Source organism: Staurois parvus, unplaced genomic scaffold, assembly GCF_062004578.1.
Source record: "Staurois parvus isolate SC_StPar_1 unplaced genomic scaffold, SC_StPar_1.0 ptg000931l, whole genome shotgun sequence".
In the NCBI taxonomy this organism is placed as follows: Eukaryota; Metazoa; Chordata; class Amphibia; order Anura; family Ranidae; genus Staurois; species Staurois parvus.
In genome coordinates, this window is record NW_028318727.1 from 1666171 (window position 1) to 1685000 (window position 18830).

The 18830-nt window shown below is 47.3% G+C and overlaps 1 protein-coding gene across 7 annotated transcripts in view; it reads right to left on the minus strand.

Annotated features, from left to right (window-relative positions):
• Positions 1-18830, minus strand: part of TOM1L2 (target of myb1 like 2 membrane trafficking protein) — a 108417-nt gene that overhangs the window by 27350 nt on the left and 62237 nt on the right. For all 7 annotated transcript variants that reach the window (XM_089656741.1, XM_089656740.1, XM_089656739.1 and 4 more), the window contains 7 exons: positions 16591-16755; positions 13457-13573; positions 13161-13294; positions 10226-10271; positions 5043-5163; positions 2775-2892; positions 1271-1346 (listed from right to left, as the gene is read on the minus strand). In XM_089656741.1, the coding sequence (XP_089512867.1) occupies positions 1271-1346; positions 2775-2892; positions 5043-5163; positions 10226-10271; positions 13161-13294; positions 13457-13573; positions 16591-16755 (777 nt within the window). The remainder of the gene's footprint in view (positions 1-1270; positions 1347-2774; positions 2893-5042; positions 5164-10225; positions 10272-13160; positions 13295-13456; positions 13574-16590; positions 16756-18830) is intronic.

An 18830-nucleotide genomic window follows, 5' to 3' on the forward strand; every position in this document is an offset into this window, starting at 1 on the left:
CCCACGACTGCTCAGTTTGGCTGGGTGACCAGCTCTTGGAAGAGTCCTAGTTGTGCCAAAATTCTTCCATTTGAGAACCGCAGATGCCACTGTGCTCTTGCGAACCTTCAGTGCAGCAGAAATTTTTTTGTAGCCTTCTCCAGATCTGTGCCTTTGCAATAATCCTGTCTCTGAGCTCTGCAGGCAGTTCCTTTGACCTCATGGCTTCTGCTCTGATACAGTATGTTAGCTGTGAGGCCTTTTATAGAGAGGCGTGTGCCTTTCCAAATCACATCCAATCAATTTAATTTACTACAGGTGGCCTCCAATCAAGGTGTAGAAACATCTCAGCAACGATCAAGGGAAATGGGAGGCACCTGAGCTAAAATTTCAAGTGTTGTTGCAAAGGGTCTGAATACTTATGCAGGCCGTACATGGGTCGAATTCCTAAAAAAATTAGAGAAAATCGGAAATTTTGTGCATTTTGTAATCCGATGGGGCCACCATTGATTTCAAAATTCGACCAAACGAGCCTTTAATTCCACCTCATGTTGCTACAGAAAAGAATTTCCGTTGCCAAGAATTTTCTTTTCTTTCCAGGTCACAGCTCACGCTCATTTCTTTTTCAATTACATTTTTTGCACGATTCTCCCATCATTGATTAGAAATGTGTTTGTTTGTTTTTATTGCACAATGAACCCGGGCTGCTGTTAGAAGTCATGGGACTCAGTACAGCCTACACAGGGGGGCCCGGGCAGCAGGGGGAATTGAATCCTGGAGAGGCAGGGTGATCGGTGAGGCAGGGGATATTTACAGAACTGATCCCCTTTGTGTCTCCCTGCAGCAGCTGAAAGCCAGCTTCTCCTCTTCTCCCTCTTTTCGTATTTCAGCTGCTGCAGGGAGAGACACACAGGGGATTGGTACCTGTAATTGCCCACTCATCACACTGCTCACCCCCTTTTCCTGCCCATATCCGATTCCCCTGCTGCCTGGGCGCCCCTGCTGGCCCAGCTCAGTACAGGAGGACTGGTGCTACCCCCTTACTGGCAGCTCTGCCCTGCACACAGCATTGCCCGAGAGATCAGAGTACACTGCCACACTGGCCTCATTATCACGTAACACATGAATCATAGATAAAGGATCTTGTACTACAGGGTGTATCTGCGTAAGAGTAACACTTTCACTTTTCATGTACTGGCTAGGAGGTGACAAAAGTACGAGTAGGCCTTATTAATTTCCCATCTTCAGATGTGTTGGAACAGGAAAGTCAAGTTGAGACAGGGCTACTTACCCCTCCTGTGTTCTGCTGCCGGACATCCAGAGCCGATGCCAGCCCTCCAAGAGCTTGAGGGTCTTCGTAGGTTACACTGGCACAGAGAAAAAGAACAAACGGGTCATCTAAACGTCTACAGTAAGAAGTCACAGTTAAAGCGGAGCTCCACCCAAAAGGGGAAGTTCCACTTTAAAGTCTGGTCCCCTGCTCCCCATTAAGGATTGCCACCTTTTTTGGGGAGCAGGTACCCGAATCAGACAGGTACCCGCTCCCACATCCGCTCCGATCGCCTAGGCGATTGGAAGTGGAAGGTGTCCTCCCTCCCTCCCTGTAGTCTTTTGGGACACGTGACAGGTCCCAGAAGACTACAGGACCATTCATGAAGCGCAGCTCTACTCAGCATGCGCAGTGGGCACCCGGCTGTGAAGCCGCAAGCTGTCACAGCCGGGTGCCCACATTGAAGATGCCAGCGTCAGAGAGAGAAGACGGGCTGCAGGGGACACACCGCCGGACCGAGGGACAGGTAAGTGGCTGTTTTTTTAAAAGTCAGCAGCTACAGTTTTTGTAGCTGCTGACTTTTATTTTTTTAACTGCGTGAGTGGAACTCCACTTTAATAATCATATAGGGGGGAGGGGCGTGTCAGTACACGACTCCTTATCCCAGTAGAACACATGCAGAGGACCATTGGCAGCAGCAAGAACACCCACAAATTGGGTTCTGAAAAGAGAAGAGCTGACGTGCCTTAATGGGGGAGAAAAATAAAGGTTTTACTACACAATCATTTAGTATTTTAATGTTGAGGCATTTCAACGAGTCTATAGACCAAAAATTTTATTTTTCATTGCTCATGAGAGGTCTCATGGATTCCAAGCACCCATTAGCATGGTGGAATCATTAAAATCGCAGACTCTACCCCTTTACGCGCATCGTCCTGCAGCGGGACTTCTTCAGTACCTTCTGAAGAAGTCCTGTTGCAGGATTATACACGTAAAGGGGTAGAGTCTGCAATTTTCATTTTGGTTATTTAACATGCCATATGTGAACTATGAGATGTCTTTTATACATTAACACACTTGTTGGATTTACTACGATTTTGCCTTCGTTTTCACACAGTGCTATTTTGTTCGTAATCTTTATAGTCTTTTCACCATTATTTTTTATATCACACAGGACTCAAAAAGAGTAGTTATCCCTTTGCCCCCCTAAAACCACCCCTGTGGCAGACTTATCCTTACCTAGACTGGACGACAACAGCCGACTGAAAACTTTAGCACCTCTGGATGAAATCTTGTTTGTGGAACTGTCTTTCGCGTGCTTCCTGTGTCGGGAGACAACCCCATAGATGGCTATGGGATTCTACTGTTCAGGTGCAGACAGGAGACATAAGATTTTAATTAGAGGTGCTGAAGATTTCTGCAAGGCCATAGTCCTCTGATCCAGGTAAGGAAACATTTGGAGTGGAAGGGGGTGGGGTTATTATTTAAATAAAATAAGGTCAGGCAATAAAAAAATCTTGCTTACTTTTTCCGCTGATCAGCCAGAGAGTTAGTTCTTGTCTGTGCAAACATATCAAAGTCATCTCGTGGATTAGTGGCTGGGAGGGTACTAAGTGTAGAGCTCACAGTATTCGTGCCCATATCTGAAACAAAACCACAGTCACTGATAGAATCAGGTGTCCATCTGATCTCGTTTAGGAAAGATTTTTTTTCATCAGTTTTGGATAGAAGTCAGTAATGGTAGCCAATGGGTTTCTCTCATGACAGGTACACTTTAAAAACTCTCAAACACACAATGGTCAGAGACAATGGTTTTGATACAATGCTACCTCCAAGCATGTGAAACTAGTGTTAGGCACAATCATAAAATTGACAGAGAGAAGTACTAGTGGACCTGTAGCCATGTGGTGCACATCTTAATATGTATATATTCACAACAAGCAGTAAATGAGCTTTACAGTATGCCTTAACTCACCACTGTGGCTGCAGGCATTGTGGAGCAATTCATCCTTAAAGCTCACGGCGCAAACACTGACAACCTTCAAGGTGCTCTCAAAAAGCAGCTCAGTACCCCTGCTTCCCCTATCAACAGTGTCTCAAAAGCTCATCTTCCCATCTCAACCAAGGCACTACCTGCCTGGAGTTTGCATTTTCTCCCATTGCCTGCGTGGGATTCCTCCGGGTACTCCGGTTTCCTCTCACACTCCAAAGACATGCTGGTAAGTTAATTGGCTCCTCTAAAATTGGTTCTAGTATGTGTATGTATGAATGTGAGTTAGGGACCTTAGATTGTACACCCCTTGAGGGTTAGGGACTGATGTGAATGTACAATATATATGTAAAGTGCTGCGTAAATTGACAGTGCTATATAAGTACCTGAAATAAATAAATCTCAGCCGCCCCTACCAGCAGTGCCTCAGCAGCTCATATCCCCCTGCTAACCCCTACACCAGGGGTCCTCAAACTATGGCCCGTGGGGCAGATACAGCTCGCCAAAGAAGTTTATTCGGTCTGCCGGGCCAGCCAGAAAACAAGAAGAAAACCCGGCACTGGCTGGCAAGACGCTCGTCCAGGAGGACCCAGCGAGCGGCAGCCTGGAAGCCCAGGATTTCACCTGCTGCAGCCAGAGGAGCAACAGGAAAGGAGGAGTGCGCACCAGGCACAGTGCATTGCGGTGTCAGTGTACAGTGCGTTAGTGTACAAAACATTGCGTTGTCCAGTGTATCAGACTACAGTGCATTGCAGTGTACAGTGCATTGCGGTGTCCAGTGCGTTACAGAGTACAGTGCATTGCGGTGTCAGTGTACAGAGTATTGTGGTGTCCAGTGTATCAGAGTACAGTGCGTTGCGGTGTCCAGTGTGTTGCAGTGTCCAGTGTATCGGAGTACAGTGCGTTGCAGTGTCCAGTGTATCAGAGTACAGTGCGTTGCGGTGTCCAGTGTATCAGAGTACAGTGCGTTGCGGTGTCCAGTGTATCAGAGTACAATGCGTTGCGGTGTCCAGTGTATCAGAGTACAGTGCGTTGCGGTGTCCAGTGTATCAGAGTACAATGCGTTGCGGTGTCCAGTGTATCAGAGTACAGTGCGTTGCGGTGTCCAGTGTATCAGAGTACAGTGCGTTGCGGTGTCCAGTGTATCAGAGTACAATGCGTTGCGGTGTCCAGTGTATCAGAGTACAGTGCGTTGCGGTGTCCAGTGTATCAGAGTACAGTGCGTTGCAGTGTCCAGTGTATCAGAGTACAGTGCGTTGCGGTGTCCAGTGTATCAGAGTACAGTGCGTTGCGGTGTCCAGTGTATCAGAGTACAGTGCGTTGCGGTGTCCAGTGTATCAGAGTACAGTGCGTTGCGGTGTCCAGTGTATCAGAGTACAGTGCGTTGCGGTGTCCAGTGTATCAGAGTACAGTGCGTTGCGGTGTCCAGTGTATCAGAGTACAGTGCGTTGCGGTGTCCAGTGTATCAGAGTACAGTGCGTTGCGGTGTCCAGTGTATCAGAGTACAGTGTGTTAGTGTATAGTGCATTGCAGTGTGCATAGGAATTTGTTCATATTTTTTTTTCAAACTATAGTCCGGCCCCCCAACAGTGTGAAGGTCCGTGGACCGGCCCCCTGTTTAAAAAGTATGAGGACCCCTTCCCTACACCTTCTCCCCTCTTCAGCAGTGACCCAGCAGATCAGTTCGGAGTATAAGCTCTAACAAGCAGGAAAGCCTTCCTGGCCCACAGAATGCTCCCATAAAATGAGCTGCTACATGTTGCTATATAACAGTCTAGGCTTGTATCAGTAGCAAAACATTACCAAGTCCACCAAGCTGGGTGGTTAGTGATGCCGGGGCAGTGTTGCCCACCATTGGGCTGACCACAGCTGGTGATCCAGGGCCAAGGTCTATAAGGTTGTCCTCGGTGACCTCACTCAGGACCTATGACATCACAGAAGAAGCAGATTAATGGACCAGTGAGCATAAAATACATCTGAAGTGATGAGAAAGATATATTACACACCCATACCTGTAAATATACACACATGAACAATGCACCCTTTATGTACGTATGAGTGGTGGCTTGTCACTTGGTTATGCTACTGTTGCATGTGATATATCTGTAAGTCACACCATGGCGCAGAATAGCTGCCATAGCTGTATCTACTAGATGGAACTATGACAAAAGGTAAATCTGTAGAGAGCAAAAAATGAAGATGCCCGTTGCTGAGATTCATTTGAAAATTGTTTTTCGTCTGTCTCGGGCTTTAATACTTAAAGCGGCGATCCAACTGAAAAAAAAAAAAGTCAGCAGCTACAAAAACTGTAACTGCTGACTATTAAAATACAGCCACTTACCTGTCCCTCAGTCCAGCGGTGTCCTCACCACGGCTGGTTTCACTGGCCGTCTTCTCTCCGTGGTACCGGCATCTTCAGTGTGCGCATCGGCCTTGACAGCTTGTGGCTTCACAGCCAAGTGCTGCGCATGCGCGAGAAGCACTGCGCTTTGTGAATGGCCCCGTAGTCTTCTGGGACCTGTTACGTGCCCCAGAAGACTACAGGGAGGGAGGACAACTTCCGCTTCCGATTGCCTTGGCGATCGCAGCGGAAGTGGGAGCAGGTACCTGTCAAATTCAGGTACCCGCTCCCAAAAGGTGCCAATCCTTATTGGGGAGTGGGGAAGAAAGGTTTAAAGTGGAACTTCCCCTTTTGGGTGGAGCTCTGCTTTAAGAAATTGATCCAGAACAAAAACATGGAGATCAGGACTCTTGAAGTGAAGTCAGAACCTGTGATCTACATACATGTTTTGGGTCAGTGGCTGAGAAAGCATTGAAACCACTAAATCAGTATGATAGCCAGAAACAGGCATGAAAGTGGAGAGTTCAGCAATGGTGGCCCTTCTACTATCCTACTAGAGGTTCTTTTAAGGCCTCCTCCTCTTGGCAGTTTAGCCGCATACAGCACATTTCAGCAGCAGGAAACGGTGGATTCTTGCAACTGGAACAGGTGCATGCAAAAATCAGCGGCCGCTCAGCCTGAAAATTGTATTGACAGGTTGACAGCAGCAGGGCACTAGGGCACTGCCCGAGGGCCCAGGGTAAGTAGGGGGCCCCATGAGATGCCCCTAGTACCTTTCATAGGCTTTTTTCAGGAGTGGTTTTGAGTGTGGGTGAAGACACAGAGGCCCCATGAGGATCTCCTATTGCCTGGGGGCCCCATGAGTTGCCAGTCCACCCCTGGACAGTAGCCATCACTGTTTGCATGCAGCTGCACCCCAAGCAGTTGCCTGGAATTAGGGACGAGTGTTCAAGGCTGGGTGCATCTCACTACATTCAGGTTCAGACACTTGTCTCTAAGCTGCATGTGAACAGTGATGGCTGCCATCAGCCTGTCAATAGATTGTGCTGAGCGGCCACTGCTATTCACCTGCACCTGTCATTTCAGCCACAAGAATCTGCTGATTCTTGCAGCTGAAATCCGGTACATGCGGCTAAACAGCCATGTGAAGAAGGCCTAAAAGTAAGATATGGGGGCTTGTGTATATATATATATATATATATATATATATAATGGTTTATATGTTTACAACTGAAAAATAGGCAGAAAAATGTAAAGTTTGGCATTCTAATATTTGATATTCTGCTTTTTGATGCAATATCAGGTGGAGTAGCAGACTCCTTATCACATTTTCTAGACTATGAATAATTCATAGATCTAAAGTTTGTTCACAATTAAATGTTCACTAAAAAAAAATAAAAAATGAATGAGTCAAAGCTGTAATATCACTCTCATAGGACAACCCAGTCTGACTTACTGTAGGTTTCAGTCATACAAAGCCAGCTTTATTTCGGGTAGCATCTGTCGTACTAAGTGCCCACAATGATCTGTGAATCCTTTGCCTTGTATTAAATGTTCATTTGTAAAACAAAGATTGCTTAAAATTGTTTAAAAAGTGGAACTCCATGCACATAAAGACACAAATAATATATTTATTATTACATCATTAAATGTGTTTTTTAAACTGGTTGTAAACCTGAGACATGACATATGAACAAAGCATATCCCTCTATAGGGTGTACTTGTCTCGAGCCAGAGCATTAAAGCAGAGTTCCACTCACCCTATCAAAAAATAAAAGTCAACAGCTACAAAAACTGTAGCTGCTGACTTTTAAAAAAACAGCAACTTACCTGTCCCTTGGTCCTGTGGTGTCCCCCCCACAGCTTGTTTCACCGGTCGTACTGTATTCCTGGAGGCCGGCATCTTCAGTGTGGGCACCCGGCTGTGATAGCTTGCGGCTTCACAGCCGGGTGCCCACTGCACATGTGCGAGTAGCGCTGCGCTTCGTGAATGGTTCTGTAGTCTTCTGGGACCTGTCACGTGTCCCAAAAGACTACAGGGAGGGAGGCCACCTTCCACTTCCGATCGCCTAGGCGATCACCCCCGCTCCCCAAAGGTGCCAATCCTTAATGGGGAGCGAGGGAGCAGTCCTAAAAGCGGAATTTCCCCTTCTGGATGGAGCTCCGCTTTAAGTGTGATTCCTCTGCTATCAGCATGTCACTTCTGACAAGTTTTCCTGACACCAAGAGAAAAATGTTGATGGGGAGGGACCTCCAGCAGATTGACAGCCTCAGCTCTATTCCTGTGTGGAGGAGGGGTGTGTGTCCCTTCCCGCCAATCATCTCTCAGAGCTCTCCCCACTGAGAGTGTAACTTCAGCTCTCCACCCCTTTTTTTCTGAACTCTCAGAGAAGATTTAAAATGTAGCACTTTGAATGGATATAGAGAAGAGAAGACTGCAGACAGACAGGTACAATTTATGTAGGAGAATTTGTTTCATCTCTGTGTATCACCTGAGGCCAGTCACTTCACTGGGTATATGTAAGGATTTACAACCACTTTAAATAATGTAAGCAGTGTAATCCCTAAACAGCAGAGCTTAGACTGTAGGAGGGAGATGCAGCACTAGAAGCCAATCAGGTGTGTTGCAGTGCAAGGTGCATGATGATAGGAGAGAGCAGAGTGACAGAGATGAGCTCACAAGGTCTGCTGCTTCTCTTTTCACTGTCCAGTCACAAGCTTTAGGAGGGACAAGGCTGGTAAGTGTGACTTAACTGAAGCAGAGAGGTCTCCTTCCCGGCTAGACAGAGCCAGGCACACCTCAGAGGGAGAAAAATATAACAGCTGCCATGTACATTGAGGAACAGAAGTATTTGAACACCCTGCGATTTTGCAAGTTCTCCATTTTAGAAATCATGGAGGGGTCTGAAATTCACATTGTAGGTGCATTCCCACTCTGAGAGACAGAATTTAAAAAAAAAATTCAGGAAATCCCATTGTATGATTTGTAAAGAATGTATTTGTCTCGCACGGCTGAACATAAGTATTTGAACACCTGAGAAACAGCAAGAATTCTGGCTCCCAAAGACCTGTTACTGCGCCTTTAAAAAGTCCACCTCTACTCCACTCATTAATCTAACTTAGTAGCACCTGTCTGAGCTCTTTAAAGACACCTGTCCACCCCACAGTCAGCCAGACGCCAACTACTACCATGGGCAAGACCAAAGAGCTGTCAAAAGACACCAGAGACAAAATTGTGGACCTCCACAAGGCTGGAAAGGGCTACGGGGCAATTGCCAAGCAGCTTGGTGAAAATAGATCAACTGTTGGAGCAATTGTTAGAAAATGGAAGAGGCTAAAGACGACTGTCAGTCTCCCTCGGACTGGGGCTCCATGCAAGGTCTCACCTCGTGGGGTATCACTGATGATAAGAAAGGTGAGGAATCAGCCCAGAACTACAAGGGAGGAGCTGGTCAATGACATGAAGAGAGCTGGGACCACAGTTTTAAAGGTCACTGTTGGTAGAACACTACGCCCTCATGGTTTCAAATCATGCATTGCACGGAAGGTTCCCCTGCTCAAGTCATCACATGTCCAAGCCCGTCTGAAGTTTGCCAATGACCATCTGGATGATCCAGAGGAGGCATGGGAGAAAGTCATGTGGTCAGATGAGACCAAAGTAGATCTTTTTGGTCTAACTTCAATCGTGTTTGGAGGAAAAAGAAGGATGAGTTGCATCCCAAGAACACCATCCCTACTGTGAAGCATGGGGGTGGTAACATCATGCTTTGGGGGTGCTTTTCTGCGAAGGGGACAGGACGACTGCACTGTATTAAGTAAAGGATGAATGGGGCCATTTATTGTGAGATTTTGAGCAACAACCTCCTTCCCTCAGTCAGAGCATTGAAGATGGGTCGTGGCTGGGTCTTCCAACATGACAACGACCCGAAGCACACAGCCAGGAGAACCAAGGAGTGGCTCCGTAAGAAGCATATCAAGGTTCTGGAGTGGCCTAGCCAGTCTCCAGACCTAAATCCAATAGAACATCTTTGGAGGGAGCTGAAACTCTGTTGCTCAGTGACAGCCCCGAAACATGACAGATCTAGAGGAGATCTATGTGGAGGAGTGGGCCAAAATCCCTATTGCAGTGCAAACCTGGTCAGGAACTACAGGAAACGTCTGACCTCTGTAATTGCAAACAAAGGCTTCTGTACCGAATATTAACACTGATTTTCTCAGGTGTTCAAATACTTATGTTCAGCAGTGCGAGACAAATACATTCTTTACAAATCATACAGTGGGATTTCCTGAATTTTTTTTTTTTAAATTCTGTCTCTCAGAGTGGGAATGCCCCTACAATGTGAATTTCAGACCCCTCCATGATTTCTAAGTGGGAGAACTTGCAAAATCGCAGGGTGTTCAAATACTTCTGTTCCTCACTGTATGTAATTCTTCTGTGTAATTAGGATTCCCTGGAGTTCAGCTTTAACAGTTTAAACGTATATAAACCTCCAAATACTAGAATAAAATCAACCCCAAATACTAGAATAAAATCGACCCCAAGTCATTATAGTTTCCACAAAGGACTTTTTTTCTACATACACACCTGGGAAAAGCATGCATTCACAGTATACAGTATGGTCGATCACAGATAGCGAAGGCTTACCCCATTAGTGTTTTGTGCAGTGCGGCCTGTTCTGTAGCGTTCAAACCTATAAATACAAAACAGCAATGGTCAGGATAACAACACATAGCAGTCACTGGAGTGTGATGAGTAAGTCAACCAACAGGCCTGAACACTGTCACACATGGGAAGGGAGCACACTGTTAACCCTATGCAAGTTCTAATATAGACTGACATGGAACTTATACAGGGATCAGACCCATGACTCTGAAGGAGGAACAGAGCAGAGGGGGAGTGGGAAAAAGTAAAGTACCAGTAGGTGGGGTGAGTGTCCATAAAATGCAAAGCAACACAATTACGTTAACACTCCCCCCCCTTCCCCACCCCAGCGGCTCCCCTATGTGAGCTCCAATACAGAGTGACATGGAGCTCATTTGTGGTTCAGACCCATGGCTCTGTCAGAGGCAAGGGGGGGGGGGGGGGGCTGCATGGCGAGGTGAGTACCAGTAGGTGGAAAGGGTGATTATACAGTGCAAAGCAACATGGTGACTTTAATTTGGTATTGGACAGGGTGAGCAAGGACTGGAGAGACAAAAGGAAAGAGCGGCGGAGAATCAGCAGAGCAGGAGGACCAGGACTGGAGAAACTAGCAGATGTCACACGTGATGGTGTGCAGCATTGGAGCAATATGGTGGGAGGTGAGTGGAGACTAAAGAGAGAGAGGAGGATCAGCAAACCATAGGATTAGCAGAGCTTGGGGTTACTACTTAATGGGGGATCAGCAGAGCTGAGGGTTACTAATGAGTGGGGAATCAGCAGAGCTGAGGGTTACTAATGAGTGGGGAATCAGCAGAGCTGAGGGTTACTAATGAGTGGGGAATCAGCAGAGCTGAGGGTTACTAATGAGTGGGGAATCAGCAGAGCTGAGGGTTACTAATGAGTGGGGAATCAGCAGAGCTGAGGGTTACTAATGAGTGGGGAATCAGCAGAGCTGAGGGTTACTAATGAGTGGGGAATCAGCAGAGCTGAGGGTTACTAATGAGTGGGGAATCAGCAGAGCTGAGGGTTACTAATGAGTGGGGAATCAGCAGAGCTGAGGGTTACTAATGAGTGGGGAATCAGCAGAGCTGAGGGTTACTAATGAGTGGGGAATCAGCAGAGCTGAGGGTTACTAATGAGTGGGGAATCAGCAGAGCTGAGGGTTACTAATGAGTGGGGAATCAGCAGAGCTGAGGGTTACTAATGAGTGGGGAATCAGCAGAGCTGCCGGGTTACTACTGAGCCGGGGATCTGCTGAACGAGGGTACGAATGAGCTGGGGATCTGATGAGCAGGGGTACGAATGAGCTGGGGATCTGCTGAGCAGGGGTACGAATGAGCTGGGGATCTGCTGAGCAGGGGTACGAATGAGCTGGGGATCTGCTGAGCAGGGGTACGAATGAGCTGGGGATCTGCTGAGCAGGGGTACGAATGAGCTGGGGATCTGCTGAGCAGGGGTACGAATGAGCTGGGGATCTGCTGAGCAGGGGTACGAATGAGCTGGGGATCTGCTGAGCAGGGGTACGAATGAGCTGGGGATCTGCTGAGCAGGGGTACGAATGAGCTGGGGATCTGCTGAGCAGGGGTACGAATGAGCTGGGGATCTGCTGAGCAGGGGTACGAATGAGCTGGGGATCTGCTGAGCAGGGGTACGAATGAGCTGGGGATCTGCTGAGCAGGGGTACGAATGAGCTGGGGATCTGCTGAGCAGGGGTACGAATGAGCTGGGGATCTGCTGAGCAGGGGTACGAATGAGCTGGGGATCTGCTGAGCAGGGGTACGAATGAGCTGGGGATCTGCTGAGCAGGGGTACGAATGAGCTGGGGATCTGCTGTGCAGGGGTACGAATGAGCTGGGGATCTGCTGAGCAGGGGTACGAATGAGCTGGGGATCTGCTGAGCAGGGGTACGAATGAGCTGGGGATCTGCTGAGCAGGGGTACAAATGAGCTGGGGATCTGCTGAGAAGGAGTACGAATGATCTGGAGATCTGCGGAACGAGAGTCCTATGAGCTGGGGATCTGCAGAGCAGGTGTATGAATGATCTGGGGATCTGCTGAGCGGGGGTACGAATGATCTGGGGATCTGCTGAACAAGGATACTAATGAGCTGGGGATCTGTTGAGCGGGGATATGAATGATCTGGGGATCTGCTGAACGAGGGTACTAATGAGCTGGGGATCTGCTGAACGGGGGTACTAAAGAGCTGGGAGAATTACTGATCTGGGGGTTTTACTGAGCCCTTTTAAAACAAACAGAAAGTCAACACACACACAGGGCATTTGCGAAGATTCATTAAAGCTTCAAAAAAACATCATCAAAACACTGTAAAAACTCAGAAAAAGTTGAAATTGGTCGACGCTTTCATGTGTGTCAAAGTCACAACAAGTGTAAATGAGCCCCAACCACAACCCCCTCCCTCCCCTCCCAGGCAGCTCATGCTGTACTCATGCTTTATTTGCTCGCCCACTGAGCTGTCCAGATGCTGGGAGTGAAGAGGGGAAGCCCAATGTAAGAATCAAGTCACAACTCCCAGTGTGTCAGTGCTGGGTGATCGATCGACCAGCACCAGTGCTGCCAAGTGACAGCGGGGCCAGTGCATGTGCTGTGTATTCTGCCTTCAATGGTAGGCAGAGTTTGTCCTCGGTGCTATGCTGGCATGTAAACCATCAATAGGATGGAATAGACAATGCTCGCTGTCCTTGTTGGTAACATCTCACCGTACGGATTACAGCTGAAAATAGGAGCTGCAGGGGGAGCCGGGGAAAGTTCGATAGACGAGCTCTGATGCCCAGAGTCTTGATAGGCGAAGGAAAGAAGCTGGCACATTTAGCAGGAAACCATTTGTGACACAGAGAGCTCATGTAGCTACAAATGGACAGGTAGCAGTGTGAAATCCTTCCCACATATGATCCACATGGAACGAGGATGCTGACACATACCTCTCATATCTGAGGAAGACATTGTTCAAGTCATCGTTCACATGGAGCAGTTCCTCGGTCACCTCCTCATTGGACACTCGGGAGATCAGTTCCACAATTCTTTGCTGCATTGCCCTGCAGGTCCTGTTTAGGTCCTATACAAAGCAATATACCTCTGTTAGTTTCATCGAGGGATTCTGACAATACTTATCTGCTGGGATACAGAGCATTTTTGTAAAACTAGAGTTTTCCTTTAAGGCCCAGACTGGCCATTTTCCGACTTCATTCAGTAGGACACCCAACAGGACCAGCCTTACCTGTAGCAGTTCCAGATCGGATGCATCCTCCTGGCCCGGAGTCATCTCTGTTAGCATCTCAGACATGACTTTAGTGTTTCCACGTACTATATCGAGTTCACTCCTCAGGCGGCCGATCTACACAGTAAAACAAACATAAGAAGCGCAGGTCATGTGACTATAAAAAGGTACAAAATGGTATGAAATGCTACATTGCAGCAATGGTCCCATCAAATACACCATCTGAAGATATCAAGTATACTGGTCTAAGCCCAAGCAAACCTTCTGTATTGTTTACTGGAAAGCATTTAGGCTGCATATACAGTAATACATATACCACTCTTCAGGTTTTTTTTTACTTGCTATGTACTGCAGTTAAAAGGGCCTTTGCTGGTCTCTCACGCAAGCAGCAGACGGGTTTAAAGAACTGTTGATTGACGCAGTGTGCAGGGAGGCACACCATACTGCTGTCATATCAACATTGCCGATTGGACAGTGTGTACCAGGTACAAGGTGGTTTGTCAGACTGCTGGCAACCCAGGCCACGTGTAAAAGCAGCGGTCCGACTCTCCAATGCGCACACACCCTCCTGCACACTGCTCTAACACTGCTGTACATAAAAGTGTTAATGCTGCTAATAACAGCAGTCTATAAGGGAGTGTGCCAGACCGCTGGCAACTCAGACCATATGTGTAAAAGCAGCGGTCCGACTCTCCAATGTGCACACACCCTCCTGCACACTGCTCTAACACTGCTGTGCATTGAGTGTTAATGCTGCAAATAGGAGCAGTGTACAAGGGCATGTGTCAGACCACTGGCAGCCCAGGCCGTGTGTGTAAGAGCAGCGGTCCGACTCTCCAATGTGCACACACCCTCCTGCACACTGCTCTAAGACTGCTGTGCATAAAGTGTTAATGCTGCAAATAGGAGCAGTGTACAAGGGCATGTGTCAGACCACTGGCAGCCCAGGCCATATGTGTAAGAGCAGCGGCCGACTCTCCATTGTGAACACACCCTCCTGCACACACCCTCCTGCACACTGCTCTAACACTGCTGTGCATTGAGTGTTAATGCTGCTAATAGGAGCAGTGTACAAGGGCATGTGTCAGACCACTGGCAGCCCAGGCCGTGTGTGTAAGAGCAGCGATCCGACTCTCCAGAGTACACACACCCTCCTGCACACTGCTCTAACACTGCTGTAAATTAATTGCTAACATTGCTAACTGGAGAAAACATAAGGGAGTTTGTGAGACCGCCGGTAACCTAGGCCACATGTGTAAGAGCAGCGGTCTGACTCTCCAGCGTGCACACACTCTCCTGCACACTGCTCTAATTAACACTGCTTTAAATTGAGTGCCAACATTGCTAACTGGAGCATTATACAAGGGAGCTTGTTAGACCGCCAGTAACCCAGGCCACATGGGTGAGAGCAGCGGTCTGACTCTCCAGCATGCAGCCCCCCCCGCACACTGTTCTAATTAACAGTAATATGCATTGAATGGCAATGCTTCTGATTGAAGCAGTGTACAAGGGCATGTGTCAGGCCACTGGCAACCCATACCGTATGTAAGAGCTGAGGTCCGACTCTCCAGCGTGCACACACTCTCCTGCACACTGCTCTAATTAACAGTGATATGCATATGAATGGGCATACCCCTGAGGACGTCCTGTCGCACGAAACGCGTTGGAGGCCTACATTGCTGACATCTCGCCGCCACTACCGAGGCGCGGTGGCCATCTTGGATTAGATGACACCTGCCCCAACTGATGGATGGAGGGAGCTGCAGGAGTAAATCCGGAGCTGTCATTATACCCCCAGATGTGTGATATAAACAGATGTGCTGATTTACTCACAGTCTGGTGAGTGTACATCCATCCGAGGCGGTGGATTCCCTTCATCAATAACCGCACGTTACACTTGCACACTTGGATAAAGGACATTAGCAGTTTTCACTGCCTGCTCTATAATATTTGTGGTCGTCACGGACTCTCAGTGATTTATTTGATAACACTATTCACGCACTTGTCTGCACTTTCAAGTATGATAGAAGATATTTATGTTTCATGAGTTTACAGCGCTGCACGTTTATGATATGGCTATGCATTGAATGTCAATGCTGCTGATTGAAGCAGTGTACAAGGGAATGTGTCAGGCCGCTAACAACCCAGACCATGTATATAAGAGCAGCGGTCCGACTCTCCAATGTGCACACACTCTCCTGCACACTGCTCTAATTAACACTGCTTTGAATTGAGTGTTAATGTTGCTAACTGGAGAAAACATATAACGGAGTTTGGAGACCGTCGGTAACCTAGGCCATATGTGTAAGAGCAGCGGTCCGACTCTCCAGCGTGCACACACTCTCCTGCACACTGCTCTAATTAACACTGCTTTGAATTGAGTGTTAATGTTGCTAACTGGAGCAATGTACAAGGGAGTTTGTCAGACTGCCGATAACCCAGGCCACATGTGTGAGAGCAGTGGTCTCACTCTTCGGCATGCACCCCCCCCCCCCCCCTGCACACTGCTCTAATCAACAGTGCTATGTACTAATCATCAATGCTGCTGTCTCAGACTGATGGCAACCTGGACCAGTGTGTTATGCCAGCACAGGGTATTTTACCCCTTACTGCAGCACATAGCAAGTAACAGGAGCAGCATATTTATTACTGTATACCTAGCCTGACTACATAACCATGATAAATACAGAGGGTTCAATAGCTATATGTTTGTTCCAGATTAGTACATTCAAGCCAAACATGACATTTTTGTTTTAGGCTCACTGGAGGCACACAGTCCCATGGATAAAATATTTAATTCTTGCATCTTTCCTGTACATATGGCTGTCATGGATCTGAAAAACAAAATGCAAAGCAGGTGTCCCCTAGCCCTAAGCAACACCCACTGCCGTTATCACTAGTAAAAAAAATAATGTGTAATATGGCTGTAAAAGGTGATATAAAAGTCATATAAGAGGAAAGGGAAGATTACTATATCAAATCTGCATTGTTTGATTGGCTCATATGAAGAAATTCCTAATATATGAAACAATTCTCCCCACTGACATAAAAAAACAAACAAAAACACAGGCATGTAGTAGCATACACATTTTATTGTTGCATCTTGGCCTAAAAGTTAAGATGTGGCGCTGTACCTGCTCAGAGTTGGCGGTAATTGGTCCGCCCACATTTTGCGGTGGTCCTGCCGGGGTGGTGTATGGTGACTGAGTGGAGGAAATGGTGGAGAATGTTCCAGTGTTGGCCCGCTGCTGGGACTGAGAAGTATGCATGTTCATAGCTGGATCCACTTCTGGTACACTCTATCAAAAACAAAAACATCAAATGTCATACATCTCCCAAAAACAACCAGCAGCAGCCATTTGATCTGCTCAGGCCAAAATGCCATCAGCTTATTGGAGTTATTGGTCTCTCTCAGACGCAGGACACAAATTCAAGCAGCATTCTGTGCCTGGCCACAGAACCAGGCCTGTGCATTTGATAGAACCTTCTGTAAGTAGATATGCATTCGGAACAGGGGCGGACTGACCATTCGAGCACTGCCCGAGGGCCCGGGGTCAGTAGGGGGCCCCATGAAATACCCCTGGTACCTTTTATAGGCTTTTTTTGAGTGTGGGCAAGGAAACAGGGGCCCTATGATCCCCTATTGCCAGGGGGGCCCCATGAGTTGTCAGTCCGCCCCTGATTCGGAATAACAGATTCTGCTTCCAGGGAAATAAAGGAAAAGTCTAAAGGCAATGTCCGGGCAAATCCAGTGCAAACCCGCCACCAACCCTGCCATCCACACATTCACACCTTATTGTTAGACTTCTCTCCTTCAATATGCTGGGCTGAATAAGAGAAATCTTTAGGCCCCTTTCAGATGGGGTGGATCCGTCAGCATGATCTGTCTGCTCAGTGGGGGATCTCTCCGCTGATCCCTGCTGAGCAGGCGGATGACAGGTCAGGTCAGGACTCTGCTGCTGCAGAACGGACAGAGGACACTGCCCGCTGATTACAATGGGACGGTCGTATGGAAACGGACCACCTGTTCGTTTCCGCCCGATTGTCATCCGATCCGCTGGATGGATGGGGAACGGATCCCAATCAGTCTGATTTTGGCAGAAATGATCGGATCTGATGCCAGCGGGTGTCAGCGGCGGTCCATAGAAGTCTATGGATGGGCTGATCATGTCCGCCTGAAAACAGAAAGGCAGACCCCATCAGTCCGCTCGTGTGAAAAGGGCCTTATATGTACAGTGTGACCAGCTTTAGCCTGAAAAGTGGAAATGAATACAGACATCACATCCAAGGACTAGTAAGCTGTGATATATTAAAGCAGAACTAAATTCTCTCAATCAACATAAACTATTTTGAATCCTTATGCTGTTAGAATTACTAAATAGATAGGAAGATAATGTAGCCATGATGCCAGTACATCACAGCCAACCAGGCATAAGGGATTTATCTTCCCTTTCTTTTTGGTCCGCTTGATATCTAAAGTTACCATCGAACTTTTCTCCCCCATAGCATCTCACCAGCATTGGTGTACAGACAGCCCTTCAGTCTGCCACTGGCACGGTTGGGCGGGGCCCCTCCAGGGGACTTTTGGGCGGCACCCATTGTCTCTAAACTTTCCTTCTCCGTTCCTTCTGTCCATCTTTGCTCATGACATTTTTGGCTGCATTTATGGAAACTAATGTCCTTTAATCCTTTGGCGGTTCTTCCTATTCTCCCTACCCCTATATGGGGCAATGCGTCATGCCTCTTGAGCACTTCTGAAGAAGAGATTCTGATTGGTCTCAAAACACGTCAAGTGCAACTCATGTATGATTTATCTCTACATTCCAACTGGAGTATCAGCTTTTGATGATACCGCCATACTTTGTACTGTAACCCACATGTCCTTTAAGGTTGCAAAAATAAAAATTGTTTGTTTTTTAATTGAACTGTCAGTTTACTACTTGTTACATTTTTGCCTTTAAAGTCTCATCAACAAGAGGACTTCTGCACTGTACTTTTTCAGGGATGATGGTACTTCTTGTATTATATCCCTTTCCTTCTTTGTTTAAATTTTTTTTTTTCTTACATTTCTTTGGTTGCTTCCAGGTTTCTGGCCTTGCCAAAATGATGTCATACATACATCCCAGGAGACCCCAAGTATATTTTTTTTCCCCTTTTATCTACAGGAGAGGAGGGCTTTTGTTAACTAAGCACACCCTACTCCCTGCATGCCTGAGCTAAGAGCAAGCGGATTCCAGGAAGTAAATGCTACATGAATCATCTGCCCTTACTCAAGATGGCCACAACTAGAAGTGCTAGGGGATGTTTTTCCAAAGTGATTTCTCAACAAAATAAAGTACGCAGACATGGATGGATGGGGGAGTTAATTAAATAT